The sequence below is a fragment of the Pristis pectinata genome, chromosome 4 (assembly GCF_009764475.1).
Source record: "Pristis pectinata isolate sPriPec2 chromosome 4, sPriPec2.1.pri, whole genome shotgun sequence".
NCBI lineage: Eukaryota > Metazoa > Chordata > Chondrichthyes > Rhinopristiformes > Pristidae > Pristis > Pristis pectinata.
The window spans coordinates 16213820-16239421 of NC_067408.1; the positions used below are offsets into that span (position 1 = coordinate 16213820).

At 38.5% G+C, this 25602-nt stretch overlaps 2 protein-coding genes across 2 annotated transcripts in view; one reads left to right on the top strand and one right to left on the bottom strand.

Moving 5' to 3' along the window:
• Positions 1–15935, top strand: part of hmgxb3 (HMG box domain containing 3) — an 82493-nt gene extending 66558 nt beyond the window's left edge. The window contains exons 20-23 of the mRNA XM_052013562.1: positions 717–850; positions 6152–6271; positions 13927–14136; positions 14963–15935. Coding sequence (XP_051869522.1) covers positions 717–850; positions 6152–6271; positions 13927–14136; positions 14963–15409 — 911 coding nt within the window. The 3' untranslated portion in view covers positions 15410–15935. The remainder of the gene's footprint in view (positions 1–716; positions 851–6151; positions 6272–13926; positions 14137–14962) is intronic.
• A 5384-nt stretch (positions 15936–21319) lies between these two features.
• The window catches only part of LOC127569476 (vascular endothelial growth factor C-like), a 59441-nt gene continuing 55158 nt past the window's right edge, over positions 21320–25602 (bottom strand). Inside the window, exon 7 of the mRNA XM_052014172.1 lies at positions 21320–24838. Within this exon, the coding sequence (XP_051870132.1) occupies positions 24721–24838 (118 nt within the window). The 3' untranslated portion in view covers positions 21320–24720. The remainder of the gene's footprint in view (positions 24839–25602) is intronic.

Consider the following 25602-nt stretch of genomic DNA (forward strand, 5'->3'; position numbering starts at 1 on the left):
GGACACCAATAGGATTTGAACTTTGAGATTTTATTTTTATACTGTTTGGACATGTAATTTCTGTTTTTATTTCTGTTTGGCAAAATCACTCAATTTTTGGTCTTTATAAAGTACAACTAAGTCAAAATAGGTCATCATAACAGTTCTAGATGACTTCAGGCTTTACCATAATTACTACTTTGACAAGATCCTCATTTTCTCTTGTAGTCATGAACATCTTATATTTTTGCCTATTTCCACCTCTGCTTTACTCTTCCAGCATTTTTCACTAATCATGCCACTGAGCAGCACATTCGACAAATAGGTTTGAAAAGCCACAAAGGGCACACTTAACAAAATGAGTTGCATTTTAAAATTCTACAAGGTTGACATTTATTGCTAGCACGAAGTCTTAGAGATGAAAACAATTGAAAATCTATTTTCTGGGAGGACTTGGGGAAAGTGTGTTCAGTTTTTATTAATTACAACCCATAGATTGAAGCCCTGCACATTAACGGTATGAAATTTGCAGCTCCTTGCTGTCCATCTGATTTGAACCATTGGTGAAATAGATTGATACTTCCACAGTATTCTCAGAACTGGTCTAATTTATACGAAATATTTAAACAAATACGCTAATTATAATTTTACTCTCGATGTTTCATTTGATCTAAAATCATATGGAAACTTGTGTGCTTGTCCTGCCATGAATTACATGCCATTATTGCTTTCATTAGGAAATCCAAGAGCATTGGTAAGACTGTTGCATGATGAAGTTTTCAAACCCGAGGAGCTCAACTCCTACAGTGAAGCAGAACTAAGAAACTTGCTAATGTCATGTGACATCCCAGTTCATCCAGGTGACTCCAAGGTAAGTAGTATTTGTACAGGCCATCCCTGGGTTAAGAACGCTTAACTTCTGGACACTCCCTACATACGAATGAGCTATTATTATTAAATTATATTATTAAATTCTAAAGTCCGACATACATAGATTCGCTCCTGTGAATGGCAGATCAAGTTTCCTCTCTCTCTCTCGCTCTCCACTTTTAGTAATTGTTCTTTCTTATCTGTCTTATGTGGTTTTGATGTTATTCATTATGATACTGTGGACGTATGTTTACCATATCAAGTGATTTTTGTGTATTTTCTGACTTATGGACAAAATCAACTTAAGGGTGTCTGTAAAATCGGAACCAATTCATTACCCAGGATGACCTGTACGTAAAGAACAGGAAGCTAGAAATTTTGACTTATCCAGCTTACCTCACTGCTACTGCTCTTCTCCACCCCTATCCATATACCCTGCTTTAGAATGCACTCAAGCTAATTTTAATTAAAACAAATAAGTTTGCTGCTTCATGTAAACTCTGAAATCTCCAAGATTTCATTTTGAAAATGATTATTGCATTATTTATTGAATTCAAGATGAATCATTGTGGTAGGATTGCTGAATTAACATCCAAAGTAGTAGTACTTCAAAATGAATCCATTGATCATGAAGAAAAGTATTTTAAAATCTGACTGAAATTAATGATGCCCAATGTTTAATTTGACAGTAGCTACCATGAAAAGTGTTATTATATGCAGCCTGCCCATTATGTTAATATGTTGGCTTTAATAATTATCAAGGTCATTGAAAGTGATCCCTCCATTTTGGATAGGATGCATATAATTTTTTGATGGAAAATGTGTTTTTTTTTACTGAGTCTCCACCATAAAATAAGAATTGATGAAATTCAAAGATTAGTATTAAAAAGATATTAATGTATTATTCAGTTTTTATGTCCTCCAGAAAATTTGAAGGAAGAGCCTTGGTAATCCGAACTTCGACCTTGTGTTTTCTTTAGCATCTATGCAATTCTCATTCCTTCAGAATTTGTAAATTTTAAAAAAATCTTTTTGATCAGTGCAATTTCAACCTAATTTCTGCACAACATTATAGTTGATCTGTACAACTATTTTAAGAATTAAATTTTTATAGATCTGCATGTGAAATAAGATTTGGACAAGATCCTTTTATAGATAGTGTTCAATAGATCAAGATGTTGACTTTTACTCTCATACCACTTGTTAAGTTTTACTTTATCTCAAAATCACTAAAGTTATTTCAATTAAATACTTAAATATTTGAAGTTAAATATTGACATGCTTAAGTAATTATTATTAACTAAAATTATTGATGCTTTCTTAAAAATCAAATGAAGCAATAGATTAGTAGGTCCACTGTGATCAAAAAAGTAAGTTAATCATGATTTTCTAACTGCATGTTATAGGTTGAATAGAGCAATTGCTGTGCATTTTGTATTTGAAATTGGAAGGCTAATTCACTGCAGAGACTTCCTTGTCCATGTCCTTTCTAGACTTGTCATCTGACCTATAAACAAATTGGTTATCTTTACATTGTCTAGCTGGCTATAAAGGAAAAGTTTTAACTAGGTTCCTAGATTTTGTTTGAATGCACCAAATCTCAACTCTGGCCCTTGAAATTTAGCCAGTACTTCACATCTGTGCGATGAATATTGCCAAAATCCTCAAGTAGTTAGTTTTCCATAGTGCAGTCTCTTGAGAAAATGTCATTCTTAACAACAGTGACATTTGCCGAATTCCTGTCTGCTTGTCCAAGAGCTAAGTATCAAAAGACTAACAAAGGTTCAAATGCAGAATTAAGAATGATCCCTACGTGCTATCTCCTTGATTGCCCTTGAGAAAGTGACGGTGACTTGCTTTCTTAAATCCATTGCAGTCCATCTGGTGAAGGTACTATTGGCTAGGGAATTCCAGGATTTAGACAGCAATGAATAACCAATCATATATTTTCAAGTCAGGATGGTGTGTGACTTGGAGGGGAACTGCTAAGTGGTGGTGGTGTTCCCATGCATCTGCTGCCCTTGTCCTCCGAGATGGAAGAGTTTGCAGTACCTTGGGAGGTACTGTCCGAGGTCTCTCGAAGCATCAACACTTTCCAATCTTTTACCATTTAAAAATACTGAAGAGTTTTGTTTCCACATTGTAGTGCATCTACCATGTTGTTATTCACTCACTTGGCTTGTCTACATCCTCTTGCAGCCTTTTTGCATCCTCATTACTACTTGCATCTCCACTGAATTTCATGTCATCAGCAAAGTTGAAAATGTGGCATTTGATCCCTTCAACCAAAGCATTGGTGTAGATTGTGAATAACTTGGACCCAAACCAGTGGTATTCCAGTGGTCACAGCCTGCCAACTAGAGAAGAACTCCTTTATTCCTACTCTGTTTTACTGTTTACCACGTCTCAATCCATGTTGAAGTATTACGATCATTTCTGTGTGCTCTAACATCATTCTGCACCCTGTGTGGAACCTTACTGAAAACTTGAAAATCCAAAGACATCACATCCACTTGTTACCCACCCCCTATCTATTCTACTGGATGCTTCCTCAACAACTTCAATAGATCAGTCAAGCATGGTTTCCCTTTCATAAATCCATTTTGACTTTGCTGAATCATATTATTGTCTCGTGCCTTGAAAATACGTCATTCATTATAAGTTCTAGCATTTTCCCAACTACCAGTGTCAGGTCGGGTAGTTTCCGATTTTCACATTCTGTCTGTCCTTTCATAAATGGAGTCAGAATTGCAACCTTCTGATTTGGAGGAACCATTCCAGAATCGATTGAATTTTGGAAAATAATAACCAGGCATCCACTATTTCCATTGCCACCTTTTTCAGAACTGTAGGGATGTTCTGGGAGCTGCCTCCTCCCATTTGCTGTCTAACTGCTCACCACTATTCATTAGTAAATGTGGCAGTTCTTCTGAGCTTTGATCTGAACCAAGGGTTTTGGGATTGCTTAGTTTTGTCTACAGCATGCTGTTTTTCAATTAGCACATCTGTTGTCCTGTGTTGCAACTTTGCCAAGTTGGATGAATATTTAAATATGTTGTTGGAAGTATTGGATCTGTTGAACAATTTATAAAGCACTACACAAGCATGCCGTATCTAATCAGATTCCACAAGAGTAAGAAATAGTACAATTTGGATAGGTTCATAGCAAGAGAATATGGGAACTTTACCGAGATGTATATAAGAACACAAAGTACTGTAAATAAGGACAGTGAGTTGCAGGTAAAGATATCAAAAAAGGATTAAAATGGCCAAAGAAGTTCAAAACTGGCTATTAAATATTCCTGAATATATCTAGTTCAGAAAAGATTCACATCTTGCCGTGTTGATTCAGAAGGATAGTGCAGTAGCAGAGAGACAGGATGTTCTTGATTCAAGGACAGAGACCATATGGCTAGCATTAAGAAATAAGAGGTACCGTTTATGCTATTGGTTTTACTATAGGTCACCAATGAGTTAGAATTGGATGGAGGAGTGAATTTATCTGCAAATTTATAGAGTGATAATGGGGATTTCAACTATCCTGATAGAAATAGCAGAAGTAATCATGAAAGGGGTGGGGGGGGGAGTATGCAGGTGAGACCATTATCATTACATTTCCAGTCCACATAGAAAAGAGTCATTCCAGGAATTGATTGTAGAAAATGTGGTCAAGTGGAGCAAGGGTCTGTGGGAGAAAATATGAGGAATAGCGATCATAGTATCACAATGTTCAAATTAACAATGGAAAAAGATGAGGAAGATTCCAGAGTAAAAACATTTAATTTAAAGAGTTCCAATTTCACTAAGTTTAACATGGATCTAGCCAGAGTAAATTGGAATCAAAATTTGGCAGGGGAACCATAGTTGAACAATGTTCACCCTTTTAAAAAAAGAAATGACTTGGGAACTGCTTTGGTGAGTTCAAACGAGGGAGAAAGCCAAATAACTAAACCTAGGGCTCACTGGATGACAAAACGTGGATGTATGAAAAGGTTGAAAGTGTAAGTGCAATTCAGACCAAATGTAGAAAGATTGGAGAGGATGAGAATACTTAAAAAAAGGTAACAGCATAGCAATAATACGTGAGTATGTAACTAGTTTGCTTAAAGGTATACAAATGAATGAGATGGCTGCAAAGGGAGAATAGTCATTTAGGAACTATGAATGTAGAAGAAATGGTAACAATAATGTGAGTACTTTTCATTTGTCTTTACTAAGGAAAATGCTGCTGCTGCCAAAGTAACAGTAAAAGATCAGCTGGTTAAAATACTTTGTAGGATGAAAATGGAGATGTTAGAAAAGTGGTTATAGTTAAGGATCTGCTTGAGGTGTATTCTTGATTGCCAAGGAAAATAAGGCTGAAACTGCAGTGCTACTGGCTGTAGGTGTCCATTTCTCCTCAGCTGTTTCCAGGGCATTGCTAATGTCTACATCCTCCATCAAAAATATATTTATAAGGTAAGATTTATATATTAGTCACATGTACATCAAAGCACACAGTTAAATGCGTTTATTTTGCATTACTGAGAATGTGCTGGGGGCAGCCCACGAGTGTCACCACTCTTCCGGCGCCAACATAGCATGCCCACAATTTCGTAACCTGTACGTCTTTGGAATGTGGGAGGAAACCAGAGCACCCGGAGGAAACCCACGCAGACACGGGGAGAACGTACAAACTCCATACAGATAAACCCAGCAACTGCAGGCCAATTTGGTTTCATCTTGGTGATGAGAAAGCTGCTAGAAATGATGTTCAGGGATAAAATTAATTGACATTCAGACAGTTAAATGCAAGTAATGACTTAAAGGAAAACAAAAATGGATTTGTTAAAATTGTATGATGTGTACCTAACTTGATTGTGTTTTTGATAACAGGGTGAAATTGCCTTAGGAACAGAAGAATTGTGGTGAATGGTTATTTCACAAATAGAGGCATTGGGTGGAATAAGAAAGAGGTTATGTTGGAGACCAGAGGAATTTGCCTGGGGGGTTGTTGGAAGCATTCAGTCATCACTTTCAAAAGGAATTAGATACGTACTTGAAGTTGAAAAATGGTGCAAGACAGCAGGGAGAGAGTTTGGGAATGGACTGACTGGATTACTCTTGCAGAATACCAGTATGGACTCAGAGGGCTGAAGAAACTCCATGTAATGGTTCTGTAATGCTAAGACTAGGGGCTGAAAAAACAGATGTTCTTTGGCTGCTTGCGAAAATGTTCAGAATATTGCTGTCTTGGTGCCAAAACAGACAGCTGACTATGTTTTTACTTCCTTGTCATGTTTGCCTGGTATATATTTTGCAGGAGCAACTGTGTTCTTCTTTGTTTGCTCTATATGCCTATGTATTGGATGGATCAACTTCAAAGGATCAACCTCCATGTGATGTGACAGGAGGAAAAGTCTATAAATTGTGCCTACATCAGGTAAGGTGGTAGAAAGCAGAAATTCCTGTATTAGTCACTGAAATCTTATTATAATACCTTTTTTTTTAAATTCTGATTTTTGCTTGCCTTAAAGTCTTCCTGTTCAACACTAAATTTCACACAAGAAATTAACAACAGTATTTGTATGGTGTTTTTGATGAGGTAGAACATCCCAAGGGACTTAGCATTCTACAAGTGCTGCAATGTATGTCTTTTATCCCAGATATCTCGGAGAATTGTAGGCCTCAGGGTGATTAAGGAGTGGAAGAGTGAGGCCATGGAGGAATTTGAAAATTTATATTGTACATTATAAGATTTAAGTATGTCTTAATTGACGTCCATCCATGTCTGCAAGGGTAAAAGGTGAATAGTATGGTCCAAACTAGAATATGGGTTACAGGTAGAATGAGAGAGAGAGAGAGCGGTCAGGTGTGCACTGGAATAGTTAATATAATAAAAACAGAAAATGCTGGAAATATTCAACAGGTCAGAACACATCTGTGTAAAGAGGAATTGAGTTAACATTTTGGGTTGAAGACCCTTTGTTTGAAGGGTCCTGACCTGCTGAGTATTTCCACCATTTTCTGTTTTTAATTTGGATTTCCAGCATCCGCAGTATTTTTGATTTTCACTTACACTGAGTGAGGATTTCAATAGCAGAGAAGCTGAGGCAGGAGCCAGAGACAGAAAATTATGATCTTGGTGATGAAACTTATGTTTGATGACAAACTTATCTTGGGGTCAAATGTTGCACCAGATTTATGGTCTTCTTCAGCTGCTGTCAGATTCCAGTGGCAGAAGTTTCTTCTCATCCAGTAGTAGTTGCTGGACGAGCAGTAAGACAGGCAGTGAAGGTGTCAAGAGACTTGGTGAGATGCACCTGGTGCCATCAGTATGTGTACACGTACTGTATTTTCAAATACTGTTGCCAAAGGGTGATGCATTGATGGGAAAAACAAGGCCAAGGATAGATTGGGGGGTCACCAGAGGCATCTGTGAGCATGGGAAGAGAAGCCATTGCAAGAGACACATTGATAAAATTGGAACCAGGCAAGTTTGGTTCCACTTGGCTAAACAACATTGGAGAGGCGTAGAAAGTGGAGGATGTGGTTAACCACATCAGATGCTGTACAAGAATGTGGTGGGATATGTTTCCACCTATACAATTACATAATTAATGGCTTTGGTAAGAGGTGTTTTGCATTTCTGGTATTTTCTGTGGCAATGCTTTACATTGAAGCCAGCACAAATTAATTGGGCTGCTTTTTAAAAGAAATATTCTATAATTTGTAATATTACCTGGATTTGCATATGTGTCAGACCATAATGGCTGGATAAAGTCTTTATAAAATTATATCTGTATAAAAGCACTTAATTTGGAATATTATGTGCATTTTTGGACAAGACACACTGAAGGAAAGAATTTGAGTTTCAGGATGGGTTTTGAGTAAATTAACTGGATGCTGCCAGAGGAAATATAATCTCAGACTAAATATAATCTCAGACTAAATCTTGAAACAATTTTACTTCAGTACCAGGCAGCAGCTTGCAGAATGATATTATAGACATGTTCAGAATGATTAAAGGTTGAAAGGTGGTTATTAGCAGTGACTAGAATTTACCTTCCTATGGATTTACTATCCAGAAGTAGAGAGAGTAAGATTGAGGGAGCATGGTTAAAAAATTAAATATAAGAAACATAGAATGAGGGGGTTAAAAGAAAATATACTACAAAAAATATACCTCCGGAGTTAGTGGTTGAAGGAAAAGCTATGTCAGCTTTGCTAGGTGGATGGAGGTAAAGTATATGAGGGAAAATGGGATTTGGGTGTATAAATGTTATTAAGCTAATTGTAATGATCAGGAGGGTAAATACAAATCTGGACTAATGGGGTCAAATGCCCTTGAAACTGCTATTAGATCCAGGTACAGTAAAATGCCAATAATCCAGCATATCTGGGACTCTGGTAATGCCGGACTACCAGATTTTCCAGACTTTTGGATGTTACTCCTATTAACACATTTTTATTTCACTTTTTTACACATTACATAGTGGTACAATAAATCTTCCAGTGAACCTGATGAGTTTAAAGGGAACAGGAAATATATAAGTACTCTGGATCTCAACTCCAACGCAAGCGTACCCATGTTCCCGATCCCTGCTGTTGCACACTCCAGCTTCAGCCACACATCCAGCCCACAGACCCTCAGCTCTGGCTGCACACCCCACTTACAATCTGGATTCCCGGGCTTGGATTCTGGACTAATGAGTGAGCCAGGTGCTGGACCATCAGGATTTCTGCACAGTCAGGTGCTGGATTCTTGGAGTTTTGTTAAATGTGAACACCCTCCAACTGGTTTCAATCAGGAAAAATGGCAGCAGTATTTGCATACTAGTATGCCCTTTAAGTACGTAATAGACTAATCATGCATTATGGGGATTACAGGATTCTGCATGCATTTGTTACCTTTGTGTTGTATTGTAAAGTTTTGCCACTTTTCTCTCAGCATAAAATATAGCACTAATCTGTTTCCATACTTGTGCCAATTCTGGCCTTATTTATACTGAAGGAGTGTTTAAGCAGATGAGAATTTTTACTTTTGTCCAACCCATCTCCCCAGCTGAAGTGAGTAATCTCTACATGGTATCAACAAAATGTGGGATTTTCTTTGGGAGAAAAATATATAAATTAGTCCATACCCGTGTCAAAGTATGGTATGGTGGCTAAATTTTCCATTTGTTTTTAATCAGCAAGTATGCTGTTTTCTCCTACTTGGAAGTAAAGGAGAATGATACTGGCTGATGAACACTGTTTTCTCCTTGTGCAGTTTCCTGTGGAAACCACCTAGTTTCCAGTAGGTGTTTTGAATGTCATGAATTGGACTTGAAAAATAATTTCACAATTAAGCTCTGTTGTTTTTTTTTCTTGACACATCAGTATCATTTAAGTATTTTCATTGACCTAAGAAAGCCTTGGATGAGTTGTCATCTAAATTTCATGCCACAGTTCTCCACAGCATTCTCACACCCTGCTCTATTTGAAATTATTATTGGACATTAGTGGGAATTCAGTGTCCTTGTATGTTTCTGTGGGAATTTGTTTTTATGAAAAGGCCTTCATTTGTTTCCTCTTTGGATTATAAGTACAAAATATAAAAAATGTGCATTGTAGTATTGAATTCACATAAAATCTCAATGGCTTCTTTGGCAGGCATGCACACTATTGAGGTTAAAGATATGCATGTTTAATGAAAAGTAACACCACTCTCTTTCCCAACACAAGTGATTGAGGACATCCAATCATGGCCGCTTGTGTAGAAACATGCTTAGAAATTTAAAATAAGGCAGTAGAGGAAAATTGTTGACTCTTGTTGCAGCTTTAGTGTGGGTGTGCAGTTTTAATATGGGCATCTCCTGGGCTAATTGGCTTGTTCTCTGCCATTTGATGCTTTCTTATTCTTTGACCAATCCAGAATATTTTATTAATGACAGTAGAGGAGGAAGGGGATCTAGATGCCATCATACTTAAGAATTGTTAATTGATTTATTATTGTCATATGTACTGAGATACAGAGAAAAACTTTGTTTTGCATGCCATCCAGACAGATTCCAAAATATACGTACACTAAGGTACTACAAAGGGAAAAACAATACAGAATGCAGAATATAGTGTTACAGTTACAGAGAAAATACAGTGCAGGCAGACAAATGAGGTGCAAGGGCCATGACGAGGTAGACTGAAATATCAATAATTTATCTTTACAGGAGGTCTGCTCAAGAGTCTTATAACAGTGAGATATAAGCTGACCTTGACCCTGGTGGTGTGTGTTTTCAGGCTTTTGTACCTTCTGCCCGTTGGAAGGGCGGAGAAGAGAGAATGACTGGGGTGGGAGCGCTCTTTGATTATGTTGGCTGCTTTCCTGAGGTAGCAGAAAATATAGACAGAGTCAATGGAGGGGAGGCTGGTTTTTGTGATCGACTGGGCTGTGTTCAGAATTCTCTGCAATTCCTTGCTGTACAAGCCAGGAGAAGTAAGGGTGTTACGCATTGGATGGGATAAACATAGTACTAAGGGGTTTAGTGTCTTCAAAGGTGATAAATAGCTAGGCCTGGATGAACATATCCCAAGATGTTAAAAGAAGTAAGGGAGGAAATTTCAGAAGTTCCAACATAATTTCCCAGTCCTCCCTGGCTACAGAAGTGGTGCCAGAGGATTGCTAATATTGTACAGTTATTTAAAAAGGGTGGAAAGGATAAACCAAGTAGGTACAGGCCATTAAGTTTAACTTCAGTAATGGTGCAAGTTATTGAAATCAATTCTGAGAGACAGTACAAGCTTAATTTAGAAAGGAATAATTAATTTGGGAGAGGTCATATCTGAATATCAATTGAATTTTTAAGGAAGAAGTAAGGAAGTGTGATGAGGCAGTGTTTTTGATGTGATTTATCTGAACTTTAGTAAGGCTTTTGACAAGTTCCTGCATGGCAGGCTGATCAAAAAGTAAAAATCAATGAAATTCATTGATTAAGTTAGGTTGCTGAAAGCAAAGGCTAACAGTCGATTCTTTTTTTTTGTGATTGGGAGGCTGTTGCTAGTGGGATTCCAGAGCTTCAGTAGTTGTTCCCTTTTCTGTTCTGGTACAGATTAATGATTTGACAAATGTCAGGGGCTTGATAAATAAATTTTCAGATAATACTGCAAGGAAGATAGCCTTAGACAGCAATAAGATGCAGATTGTCTGGTCAGTTGGACCGAAAAGTAGCAAAAGGAGTTTGACCTACAGAAGGTAATGCATTTGGGGTCGTGCAACAGGGCAAAGGAATATATAATAAATGGGAGGACATTGAGAGGTGTGGAGAGCCGGGGGGGGCCTGATAATGGAGCTCAGACAATTCAATTGGAGGAAAATTGCAGATTCTTGTTGCAGTTTTAATGTGGGTGTCCCATGTGGTGATTGTGTAAATCTAGCATGTACTCTGTACGCATAATGTTGAGACGTGATCATATCATGATGTTTCAAATGAGAGGGATTTGACAGAAGCCTCTAGGTAATTAAGTACTGAGCTATTTAGAAAAGAAACTGAGAACATTTCACAAAGTGGTGAAGCAAATACAATAGTAGTGTTTAAGAGGCTGTTAGACACATGAATATGCAGGGAAGGAGGGATAGGGCTCATGTACAGGCAGAAGAGATTTAGTTTAATTTAGCATTGTGTTTGGCACAGACATCATGGGCTGAAGGGCCTGTTCCTGTGCTGTACTGTTCTGTGTTCTATCATAGATTTTTGTTGTGCAAGGGATTTGCTGGATCTGGAGAAAAGGTGGGTAAATGCCATTGAAACGTAGATCAGTCGACTCAACCGGCAGTGGAGTCTCAGAGCTCTGTCGCCTTTTCTTCCTCATAACAGCAGAGACTACAACCATGTACGCTGGCAGTGAGGAAGGTCCATTGTCCACTGAGACTCCTTGACAATTTGCCTTATTGTTATAAAGCTGCTTCTGCAAACTATTTGCCAGCTCAAGGGAGCTAGATGTAATAGCTTATATTCACTGGTAAGCTCACAGATGTTGAGCTTAAAAGGCCAATGTAAATGTAAAAAGCTCTTATAAGTGTGAGAATGGCTCAGTAAGCTCATACTTTTGATGCTTTGGCTGCATTATTGGAAATGTCTTTCATTACCACCTTGGGATAAATACCTTCACAGTCCAGAAATCAGTAATATAACCAGTGTTGTGTAGTGAGTGACTAAACAGAAGTTCTTTTTTGATGTTTTTAAGTTGCTTTGGGCAAGTTCTTGACTGGTATTAAAACTTGGCTAAAGTTCCCTTTCAAAACAAAATGGAAAACCTATCCCATTTAAATTGTAGGAAAATAACCAAGTTCTGACACCTATAATAAGTGGCTATCAAGGATGCTTTATTGAAAGGCATGGCAATTGCAATGTTAATTGTGTAGAGTTCCTTTCTTTCTGTGGGATATCTGACTTTTGACTACAATTGATGTCATTGTTAAACTATGGGGAGGAGGAGAGGGCATGAGCAGTCGGGTGGGGGGGGGGTGGGGGAAGGAAGGGAAGAATAAATGTTCATTTCTGTAAGTGTTTTTCACGTCCACAATATCTGAGAGCACATCAGTTTTTACAAAATTCCCAATATCATCACATGCAACTATAATGATGTGGTGTGGGTTGAATTCCTCACTGGTGGTGTTTGAGTACCCTTCTGATTAGGCAGAAAGCAGCTTGTTTTAACAACTATCCCAAAAGAAATGAATTGTACTGTACACCCAGTACTGCTACAATATGTCTCTTTAGATTAAAGAGTTCACGTTTTGAGGGAGAGCTTGAAACCTGCAACCTTTGATACAAAAGCAAAATTCAAGACGACATGGTCAATGTTCCTGCTGGCTCCGCTACATTTGATGTCCAGTCCAGATCAGTGCTAATACAATTTAGCGGCTTGGAAGTGGGCACTAAAACCATAATATGTCATAATGCACACTGCTCTTTGAAACTGCTGAAATTTCCACTTTCCAACTGGCTTTTGTAATTGTTAACCACCTGAACATCTGCCTAAAGAACTGACAAGGGAAAAAAAACTTCCATATCATTTTCTGTTGATAAGAATTGTCCTGTTCCTCAAATAGTCCTGCAGAGTGCCATATGTCCACTTGAAGATTCCAATCGAACATCATTGAAACGATCTTATCAGTTGGATGACACCTCCCACAATAAAGTATTCCCTTAGTGATGCTGTGAACACACATGGAACTACTTTTTCATTGTATGCGGGAAAAAAACTCCCACTGCTGGCATTAACCGAGCATAGGTTAAGCATTACTTTAAATAATTTGTAAAAAGACAGCTGACAGGATAAACCTTTTATTGGTATAGCCATGGTTAAGTGACAGTATTGTTGAGTCCAAACTGAAAGATCAGAGCTCCATTGACCTGGGTTTGATCCTGACCTCTGGTGCTGATTTGTGGAGTTTGTTGGTTTTCCTTTTACCGCATGGGTTTCCTCTGGGTGCTCCAGTTTCCTCCTACATCCCAAGGATGTGTGGTTGAGGTTTAATTGACCACTATAAATTGCCCCTAGTATGTAGATGAGTGGTAGAATCTGAGGGGACTTAATGGAAATGTGGGGAGAATAAAATGTAAATTGGTGCTTAATGTCAGCATGGACATCAAGGGTCTATTTCCATACTGCATGATTCTAACTCTATCATGAATTAAAATTAAACTCCAGAGATCTAAACACATACCTAGGCTACCATTCCAGTGCAATACTGAGGTGGTGATGTTCTTTCATAAGTGTGCCTTTTACCTGAGCCATTAAACTGAAACTTTGCATGCCATTTTAAGGGAATATAAAAGATCTAATGGCATTATTTAAAGAAGAGCAGGGGAGCTTTTCCCACATTTATCACGTAATCTTTTGGTTATCTAGACATTTATTCTAATATTATGTGAAAATTAGCTGCTGTAGCTCCTGTCACTATAACAGTAACTACAGTTCAATAGTGTATCATTGGGATGCTTCAGTGTTGTGAAATATGCTGTCAATACAAGTCCTTTTAATTCCTCATTTCAAATTGCTAATTTAGAATTGCTGGCCACCATTTTCAGTCAACCTCTTAAATTTTTTAACTAGGTGGTTTGTGGATCAAAATACCTTGTGAGAAGAGAATCTGCACGTGATCACGTTGATCTGCTGGTATCCTCGCGCTACTGGCCCCCTGTGTATGTGGTGGACATGGCTCCACAAGTTGCATTAAATGCAGATGTGCGGTATCCAGAAATTACAGGGCAAATGTGGGAACACAAGCAAGGCTGTTTCTCGGATCCATTGGAGCCACCAAAGGTTTGTACTATGTCTACTTATTAGAGTAACCTAAAATCTAATGCATTGTCTGTGAATAGTTTTTTGTTTGAAAACTCTTTCTTGCATATTGCTAAACAGATTGGAACACAGGAATATAACTGATGTCCCATGGTTCTTAATTCAAACTCATTGGATAATTCTACTTGTATGAATTTTGCCTTCTTTTTCTTTTGCTACATATTTTCACATCTTGAATTTTTTCCGAAGTCCTCCTTTCCATCTCAGTTAAGGAGCCCCACACCCTCTCATCTGCACATCTACTCTCACCCTACCGTTAGCTGCTGACAGGTAGCAGGCTCTATAATTCTCTCAGCAAACCCCATTACACCTTCCTCTCCATTAAATCCTCTTTAAGCTTATCTCTTTGATATGGGATTGACACGTCTGCTTAGACTTTTCAATGGAATCTTTGGGCTGAGATTTGAATCAGCTGCCTCTCTTTCAATGGCAGGAGTAGCACCACATGGCCACAAGAGGTAGCTTAATGGGTGGCACATTTATCTGCAGAATATAACACTTTGATAGGTATTCATTGGCTATATATTTTGGGATATATCAAAGATAAAAGGCAACATATAAATGAAAGGTCCTTTTATTTCCACTCTTTGTTGGTTATGATTGTCTATTATTATCCTCCTGTTTATCCAAAAGAATCCAAAGGTCCTGTGCCCTTTGAGCCAAGTGCTATCATGTGTATATATTAGCCAAATACATATTGTTACTGCTTTTGGAAAATGGGTAACAAGTAATCTTGTTGGACTTCACTGCTGAATATGCTATTACTTGTCAACAACTTTTTTTCCAGCATGTTTCCTGTCCAGAGCTACTCGATCAACATTACACTATGGACATGACTCTGTCAGAAAGCAGCATTCAGCATCCTATAACCAAGTCCAGTGTCCATAGAATTGTATACAATGATGCAGATCAGAACACAGAGAGGGATGCGATGACAAGACATCACTCTATCAGCCTTTGTAATGAGCTTGAGCCATATAGTGACATCCTCAAAACTATTCCAAGCAGTAAAGTGGATAATGTTCGACAAAAATCAATTACTTTTGAAAATGCTACTTACTACTATTTATACAATCGCTTGATTGACTTTCTCACTAGCAGAGACATTGTAAACCAACAAATTAATGAAGTCTTGCAGAGTTGTCAGCCTGGAGAGGTGGTGATTCGAGATAGTTTGTACAGACTGGGGATAGCACACCTTAATACAGAGAGCGAGACTGAAGAGCTGGTTTAACAACTGATTATTGAAAATAGTTAAGGAAAATGATTTGTCAAGTAATGTATTTATTCAGTACTCTATTTAATTAAAATATTATGTGTTTGTGATTTCTTATCCTCTTTTTGAAAGCTTTTGGCTCATGGCAAAGAATACCTTTGATCTAGGCTCTTCCTCAGGTAAAACTACCATAAAAGAATCTTGTCATTTAAATTTAGCACTTTGATCCCATCAGGTAAGTATTACTACCAGTGAATGGAACTGCTGTCTTTTCAGGTTCTGAAAGCAAGCATCAAAGCTCTGAGGTAATGCAACAGAACTAGAGAAACAAAGGACTGCAGCTGCTGGAATCTTGATGAAAAATATGATACTGGAGGAACTCAGCAGGCCAGGCAGCATCCTTGGAGAAAAGCAGGTGGTCAATGTTTCGGGTCAGGACCCTTCAGGACTGAAGATGGGAAAAGGGGAAGCCCAATATGTAGGAAGGAAAAGCAGAGCAGTGATAGGTGGACAAAAGAGGGGAGGCAGGGGGCCACAAGGTGGTGATAGGTAGATGCAGGTAAGAGAGAGTGATAGGCAGGTGTGGGGGAGGAGGGGAGGTAATGCAGCAGCCCCCTGCAGAATATGCCTCACTCTGCTTTATCAACACACACCAATCCCGTCCTCTGAAGAGCACTTAGTATGACATCTGTGATATTTTCTTCTCATCCTTGCACAACGATCATGACACTTTTGAAATTACTTCATTGGCTGGAAACTGCTCTGGGACAACTTTTTTTTGTGGTCGTTCTGCTCTTTTGGCATTCTAATCGGCACTTATACTTTAAGCAATTATTTCTGAGATGAGTGCTTTGCTGGCAAGGCCAGACTTTTATTGCCTACTGCTAATTGACCTTGAGAAGGTGGTGGTGAACCACCCCTTTGAACCCATTGCAGTCCAGCTGGTGAAGCTACTCCTATAGTGCTGTAATTAGCAAATGCAGTTATTTTACCATCTTCAAAAATCTTTTGTTTGTTCATATTGCAAGGTTAGACTCCCAATGCAGAGGCAGTTAGATAATAAGATAAATGGAGTCTTCACATTTTGTATGTAGCATCATTCATGTATTGAGGTACAGCCCTGCTGCCTTCCCATTGATTCTTACTCATAAATATACCTGCATGTTTTATAATATTTTGATGGCCAAGTCCGTCTCTTAAAGTGGTTGCTTAGTGATTCATCAGTAACATCAACCCTCATCTGTGAAGATGGTTCATTCAATATGTATGGAAGAGTAGTTTTTATTTGCATCAATGATTTTGCTGATTATGCATTGATGCCACTTACACTGAAGGCAAAAAGTTCAGTTTAAGATAAGCTTTAGAGTTTGTCTAGAATTTCTATATTCTTGAGTTTATAAATTCCTTAGTCCATATAAGATGCTGGTTGATATGCATAACTTAATACACATTAGAATAGAATATTGATTCCTCCATATATATGTGAGGTCATCTCACCAAAAGAGAATTTAGGAACAGTACCTATTCCCAGCCAAAGCTGTTTGATTCCAGTGTGTTATATAAAGCATTTGTTGATACATTGTGCATGATATGTTAACACTCTTAATTAGAATCTCATGCAAGAACCTTCATGAAATGCATGAATGCATAATGAAATGTTAACCAGTCTTTTGAGTATCTTATTTTTATCAAAATAGTAAAAATAAAAGTGTCATTTACTGCAGTGTGCAGTATTATACCAAGAATTTAAAGCCAGTGGGCAACAGCTGCATTCAACATCATCTTCATTTGAAGACTGGATTTTACTTTTGGCAGCTTGTTATTTGGCATTTTCAGATGATGCTTCAAATATTAATCAAATTGTTCAATGATTTTTTTCCTTCAACTTCCTAGGTGTTTACTTTTTTTTAAATGCCATCTCCTGTGTGCCAAGTGCATTCTTATGCATGCCCCATACTTTCCTACGGAATCATCTTTTAACTCCATCCCTCGGCATTGTGAATGATAGAAATGTTCTCAGGTGCATCTATTTCAATGCAAGAAGTATTGTAGGTAAGGCAGATGAGCTTAGGGCGTGGATTGGCACGTGGGATTAGGACATTATTGCTATTAGTGAGACTTGGATGCAGGAGGGGCAAGACTGGCAGCTTAATGTTCCAGGGTTCCGTTGTTTCAGATATGATAGAGGGGGAGGGATGAAAGGGGGAGGAGTGGCATTACTAGTCAGGGAAAATATAACAGCTGTGCATAGACAGGACAGCCCGGAGGGCTCAGCTACAGAGGCCATATGGGTGGAGCTGAGGAACGGGAAAGGTGTGGCCACACTTAATAGGGTTGTATTATAGACCACCCAATAGTCAGAGGGAATTGGAGGAACAAATCTGTAGTGGGATAGCAGACCAACGTAAGAAACAGAAAGTTGTAATAGTAGGGGATTTTAACTTTCCACATATTGACTGGGACTCCCACACTGTGAAAGGGCTGGATGGCTTGGAATTTGTTAAATGTGTTCAGGGAAAGTTTTCTAAATCAATATATAGAGGTAACAATGAGAGAGAATGCAATACTTGATCTCCTATTAGGGAACTAGACAGGTCAGGTGACAGAAGTATGTGTAGGTGAGCATTTTGGGTCCAGTGACCATAATGTCATTAGTTTCAAGTTAAGTATGGATAAGGACAGGTCTGGTCCTCGAGTTGAGGTTCTAAGTTGGAGAAGGGCCAATTTTGTGGAAATGAGAAAGGATCTAGGAAGAGTGGATTGGGATAAGTTATTTTCTGGCAATGATGTGTTCAGTAAGTGGAAGGCCTTCAAAGGTGAAATTCTGAGAGGGTAGAGTTTGCATGTTCCTGCCAGGATTAAAGGCAAAGTTAACAAGCATAGGGAACCTTGGTTTTCAAGGGATATTGGTGATCTGGTTAAGAAAAAGAGAGAGATGTATAGCAGGTATAGGCAACTAGGAACAAATGAGGTACTCGAAGAGTATAGAAAAAGTAAGAAAATACTAAAAAAAAGGAAATCAGGAAGGCAAAAAGAAGACATGAGGTTGCTTTGGCAGATAACGTGAAGGTAAACCCAAAGGGTTTCTACAAGTATATTAAGAGTAAAAGGATAGTAAGGGACAAAATTGGTCCCCTAGAAGATAAGAGTAGTCGTCTATGTGTGGAGCCTCAGGAGATGGGGGAGATCTTAAACAGTTTTTTTGCATCAGTATTTACTCAGGAAACTGGCATAGTGGATATGGAAGGAAGGGAAACGAGCAGTAGTGTCATGGAACATATATAGAGACTAAAGAGGAGGAGGTGCTTGCTTCCTTACAGCAAATAAAGGTAGATAAATCCCCTGGGCCTGATAAAATATTTCCTCGGACATTGAGAGAGACTAGTGTAGAAAATGTCCTTAGCCAAGGGTGAGGTGCCGGAGGACTGGAGGGTAGCTCATGTTGTTCCTTTGTTTAAAAAGGATCTAAAAGTAAACCAGGTAATTACAGGCCAGTGAGCCTGACATCAGTAGTGGGTAAATTATTGGAAGGTGTTCTGAGAGATTGGATATACAAGTATTTGGACAGCCAAGGGCTGATTAAGGATAGTCAGCATAGCTTTGTGCGTGGTAGATTGTGTTTAACAAGTCTTGTAGAGTTTTTTGAGGAGGTTACCAAGAAAGTAGATGAAGGAAAGGCTGTGGATGTTGTCTACATGGACTTTAGTAAGGCCTTTGACAAGGTCCCACATGGGAGGTTAGCTCAGAAGGTTCAGACACTAGGTATCCATGGAAAGATTGTAAACTGGATTTGAAATTGGCTGAGTGGTAGAAGACAGAGTGGTAGTGGATGATTGTTTCTCAGACTGGAGGCCTATGACTAGTGGTGTGCCTCAGGGATCTGTGCTGGTGCCATTGTTGTCTATATCAATAATCTTGATGATAATGTGGTAAATTGGATCAGCAAAGTTTGCTGATGGTACTAAGATTGGAGGTGTAGTGGACAGTGAGGAAGGCTTTCAAAGCTTGCAGAGGGATCTGAACCAACTGGAAGAATGGGCCAGAAAATGGCAGATGGAATTTAATGCAGACGGAATTTAATGCAGACTAGTGTGAGGTGTTGCATTTTGGTAGGACATACACAGTAAATGGTAGGGCACTTACAGAAGAACAAGGGATCTGGGACTTCAGATGCATAATTCCCTGAAAGTGGCGTCGCAGGTAGACAGGGTAGAAAAGAAAGCTTTTGGCATCCTGGCATTCATAAATCAAAGTATTGAGTACAGGAGTTGTGATGTTATGGTGAGGTTGTATAAGACATTGGTGAGGCCAAATTTGGAGTATTGTGTGCAGTTCTGGTCACCTAACTATAGGAAGGATATCAGTAAGATTGAAAGAATGCAGAGGAGATTTACTAGAATGTTGCCAGGTCTTCAGGAGTTGAGTTACAGGGAAAGATTGAACAGGTTAGGACTTTATTCCTTGGAGTGCAGAAGAATGAGGGGAGATTTGAGAGAGTTACTGTGAATAGGCTCTTTCCACCTAGATTAGGAGAGAAGTATGAGAGGACATGGCTTTAGGGTGAAAGGGGAAAGGTTTAGAGGGAAATTCTTCACTCAAAGAGTGGTGGGAGTATGGAGTGGGCTGCCATCTGATGTAGTAAATGTGGGCTCACTCTTGAGTTTCGAGAATAAATTGAATAGATACATGGACAGGAGAGGTCTGGAGGGTTATGGACTGGGTGCAGGTAAATGGGACTAGCGGAATAACATTTTGGCACAGACTAGAAGGGCCAAATGGCCTGTTTTCCGTGCTGTAGTGTTTTATGGTTCTAATAACTTGCATCCACTCTAGTTTTGTGGGTTCTGAGGTGGCTAATGAGGCCAGTGTGGGAACCACAGACCTTTCCAAAGATGAGGCAGATGTTGGCCAATGAAGCAGGGGAAGTGGGCAGTTTGTGAGGTGTATCTGCAGGCCCTCACTGTATTCTTGATGCATGGCCTTAACGTTCTCAACAATATCCTGAATGCTCTTCCTTCGACTTAAGCAGTCACGGGCCAGAGATTCCCAGGAGTCTGTTTGTGTTGCTGCATTTCTTCACGGCGGCTTTGACTACATCCTTGAATCTTTTCCCCTGTCCACCTGGTAAACTCTTCCTATGGTAGAGCTCAGAATGGAGTGCCTGTTTAGGAATCTGCTGTCAAATGTGACCTATATGGCTTGTTCAACATAGCAAACTGAATGTTACTAGGACCACAATTTTGGTGATGTTAGCCTGGGAGAAGACAAATTGGTTTGCTTGCCATCCAGTGAATTTGGAACACTTTGTGGGGGCAGTACTAGTAGTATTTCTCCAGTGCCTTGATGTGCCTATTATTAGTAGTCCAGGTCTCAGCAGTATACAGGAAGGCAGGGATCATTGCTGCTAAGTATACCATGAGTTTTGTGCCAATTCTGAAGTCTTGATCTTCTAACACCCTTTTCCTCGATCAACCAAAGATTAGCATGTTGGAGATTGTGGTGAATTTCTTCATGAAGAGTTGATTCTATGTGAAGCAGGCATTGTTTGTAATAACCATCAGCAGACTGGCAAACTTTGAGCTCAGAAGGGGGGAGAAAACTTGGCTTATCGAGTCAGGAGCTACTAGAGTTCAAGCTTTACTTAGTCAAACATTTTATTAATTTGAGTGCCACCTCACCTCTTTCACTCCCTCCCAGAAAAAAAAGCATGTTTCCTTGCTGTGAGGAATGCAAGATTATTTAAGTTGATAATTGTAAATAAGTACTTCATGTACTTCAAGTATTCATCCCTGCTCATCTCCATTGCCAGTGCTGAACACGTACAAACACATTTACAAATATAATATTTTTATTTTTTAAAAAATTTCATGGTTAAAAAACATCCAATACAAATTAAAACACAGAATTAAATTGAGCCAGCAATAAATATACAATTAATTTGTTTTTTATAAAGTAAATTTGTTTAATAGAATTGTTCACAGCTTCTGTATAGATAATTACCCATAGTATAACCAAGAACATGGAGGGATTTTCTTTTCCTTTATATGTTTGGAATGATGCTACTAATTTGTGATTGTTTTTAATGTGTTAATAACAAACCTAATAGGCAGTGGTATTAATCATTGCTGACTTTTGGGCTGAGATACAGAATGGATTCTTGGTCACAAGTTTGAAATCAGCTGGTGCAAATCTTCCTCACGTGCCAGAAGATAATAGAAAGGAGTGGTATCACAAAGCACTGGTTATGAAAAAAAAGGTAAAACAAAAACATTCTCGTAAACTTGTTGAATTTTAATTCTGCAGGAACAACTTGCCCTCATATTGCCTTACCCAGTGAATCATTATTCACATGGGAGCCTTCAGGTGAGTTTGACACGATTGAACCCCTAAAGATAACTGACAAGAACAAAGACCAATCTTTGCCCTTTAGATTGTCCTTGCAAGAGTGACTGAACCAGGAAAAGCAACCCTAGCCAAATCCCTCATTTCTGGAGGGTTGAAGTGTAACTCAGTCCAGATCTGAAACTGAACCTTGGGACACCGTGATCTGTTGAACACTGCTGCTCACAATGAACTCTTAAAACTTCCCTTTTTTAAAAACTTTTTTTTAAAAAAGTGAACTAAATTGTCAAGGATACAATTAACAAGTGCTAAGCACCGATTTCAAACAGTCCTACTCCCACTTTGATTGAGACCTCTTGTTAGATTCCTTTCTTCCAATTACTCCTTCCCACTGTCCCTCTCATCCCATAAGAAAACAAAATTATATTGTTATTCAGAACTAACCCTTATCAGCCTATTTCTGACTCCTTGATATTTCCAGAAGCTAGTAACAAGCTGAATTAACACAACTTTAAATATATAATTGTGTCATAAATTTCTATATTATATTGCAAGTAGTGAAATGAAATTACTGCTGTTCGAGGTCAATGCAGAATAGCAACCCTCAAGTCTGAAGACACTTGTTATCTCTTGTACTTGGAAACAAAGAACCCAACTGATAGATGCTAAATATTTGGAAAAATATATCCTGGAAATATACCTCTTGGAAATGAACCTGACAACTAGAGTGGACAGGTTTAAGATAATTGGCCCAGCAAGTTGTGTTCTGGAATACAAAAACCTGAAAGTGATGAAAAGATTCAACAGTAACTTTTGAAAGGAAATAGGAAAAATGCTTTACCAAAGAATTGCAAGGGGGGTGGGATGTGGTTGGGGAGAAGCAGGAAAGTGGAACTAATATTCAAAGACAGGACCTCGTGTACTGTGAAATCCTACCATCCAATGTGGCAGGTCTACCAGCAACTGACAAGACAACTTCCATTGTTGCAGGTCAATATCATTTTTGCCATTTTTATGGCAAATCAAGTGTCCAAATGAAGATGGTGAACTCTTAAATATTTAAGCTAATAAAGTTCCATTTCATACTCCTAATTTTATGGAGACTGGGAGGAGATAATACATGAAGTAGGAATGCACAAGCAGCTAAGTACAACTGTTAAGAGATTATTGACATGATCTTCCTGTTCAGAACTGATTAAAGCAAATTACTTATGTGCTATATTTTAAATTGCAAAACTACCCCAATGATAGAAACAAAGTAGGAGCAGGAGAAGACCATTCAGCCCTTTGAGTCTGTTCTGCCAGTCCATACAATCATCTCAATACATATTCTCACTCTCTCCCTGTACCCCTTTGGGGTATTTCACAAATGCACCACTCTCAGTTAAAACATTTCTCATCTCAGTCCTAAGTATCTTGCTCTCTATCCTGAGACTGACCTCCCCAACACAAAGGAGGCATCCTTCATGTATGAAGTTATCGGTGCTTTAAAGATTTATTAGACATAGTTATGCACGTTCCTCTCGGCTTCATGTTCCAGAATCACCCGAGATTAGTTTTCAGCATTATGGATTTCAACCACATTGTATCAGGAAACTGCTGACCAAAGGGGAGGGGAAATTTGTGAAGTATCAACTATGTGGCTGTTGTACATCTTCCTAGTGCTGGTTTTATGGATAATGTGATTGGGGAAAAAAGGCAAATATATTTAACATGAGTGTTAACCATTAAGGAATTAAAATGCAATCATAGATATTTACAGAACCAAAGCTTTTTAAAGTGAACTTTATAATCATAGAATAACCAGTCAGGTGAATTTACTTCCAAAAGGGGCAACTACTATATCAGATATATAGCTTGATAATCCATGCCAAGAAAGTGGTTACCTTAAAAATTGGTAAAGAGAATGTGGAACTTTCTAATTTCTAGAATCCATCCTTGCACATTTCTATACTTAAGTTAGATATGGTTTTTAACTGGTCTGTAGCTTGTCTATAATGAGAAATGTTACATGGCTGTCTAGACGTAATAATGACTGTGGTTAAGTTTTCTGTCTGTTGAATGAAGAAATTGAGTTACGCTAGTGGGCTTGTTTCAATTGTTAGAGAAATTGCAGCAGTTTAATAGATTCTGTTACACCTGATAATTTAAGTGCATCTCCCATTCCCACTGCAGAAATACTCAGTAGCTAGTTCCAAATGCACCTTATGACTCATAAGCCGAGTAGGAGAAATTGCCCAACTTGATTTATTGTCCCCCTTCCTATTGCTGTACGTTATGTCTCAGCCTTTTTCTCCTTTACTCATTTCATCTTCCACATGCACACAAGCTGTGCTTGAAAAATCAAACACTTCTCCTAACAACAATAGTTATGTTGCAATTTATATATTTTAGATTATAAATGTATTTTGAGAGACAAGAGGCTGCAACTTTTTTTTTGGCTTTCAACTGGTAAACTCACGATATTGCTCAAGCTATTTTGCACATCCATAATGGCATAAAATCAGTATAAGATCTACAAAAAAATCATATCTATTTCTGAAGCATTAGGACTCATTTCCAGTAGCATAAACTCCCTGTGTCAATAAAAGCATTGTATTGTTTAGCACAAAACATTCATGCTAAAATCTGGTCAATACTAAAAGTCTATTTTTCCCTACAACTGATTCATTCTTATTTGTACCATGAAGTAATATTAACTTAATAGAAACACACATCTATCTGGGCATTTGCTTATAATATTTATCCTGCCACGATCATGACATTGGTAATCATACCAATTAATTGTGCGTTATGAAAATGAGCCAAACTTGTTTTAAAGGACCAATACCCACTTTCTTCACACTGTCTCATAGACACATTTCAGTGCTCAGCATACCTACTAGATTGTGTAGAATCCCAAAAGAAAAGTACTTTGTAAGTGCTGCAGGCTGGAGAATTAAGTTCTTCATTGATGAAGCAAGGCAAAGTTGAAAGCAGTTTGTGCATCAGTCTTCAGTTTGATATTCCTTCATGTATAGTGGGAGGCAACTGCAGACGTAATGACTGAAGTAAAGGCCTGACTGGCATTGTTTCACTTGGGTTCTGCAAGGCAACCTGTAGCACCTGTTTTTTAATAGATAATTAACATTCTATAACTAATTTCAGACCATTTAGATAAATTAATAGATTCAATATGATTTGTTATTAAATCTACACACATGGATTAATTAATGGCTAGATGCGGTAAATACAGAGAAGCCATTCCCATTAAGACATAGCTTGAGGGCTGGAAGGGGATTTAAAAATCTGGGCAAAAGATACAAGGAGATTGCAAGGAAAAACTTCTTTACTCAGAGTAGTTAGGATTTGGACTCTGGCAGTTAGTGTGGAAAACAGAATCAATTGGTAGCTACATAAGAGATTTTCAGAATCCGAGACCACTCAGTGCTCCAGTCTTGCTACTGATCTTGATTACTTCCCAGATTATATTTTATTTCTTTACAATATAGAAAGAGCACATTTGGTCCATCAAATCCATGCTTCTCGGTACAATGCCATTTCCCCACGTATATCCCCATAACCTTTTCTCTCATACATGCCCATTAACACCCCTCCAAATTCTCCTACTGCCCACTTACACCAGGGCGCAATTAACCTTCCAACCCTCATGTATTTATCATATGGGAAAAAAGTGGAGCACCTGGGGGCAACCCATGTGGACTCAAGGAGCACAGATAAGTTCCATCCAGATAGCACCAGAGGTCAGAATTGAACCTGGATCATCAGATCTGAGAGATAGTTCACCTGCAGTGCCACTGCATCACCCAATGTCACTCTTATGGGTGACATCAATTAATCATGCACATCTGGAGGCAGATTTTCCTTAG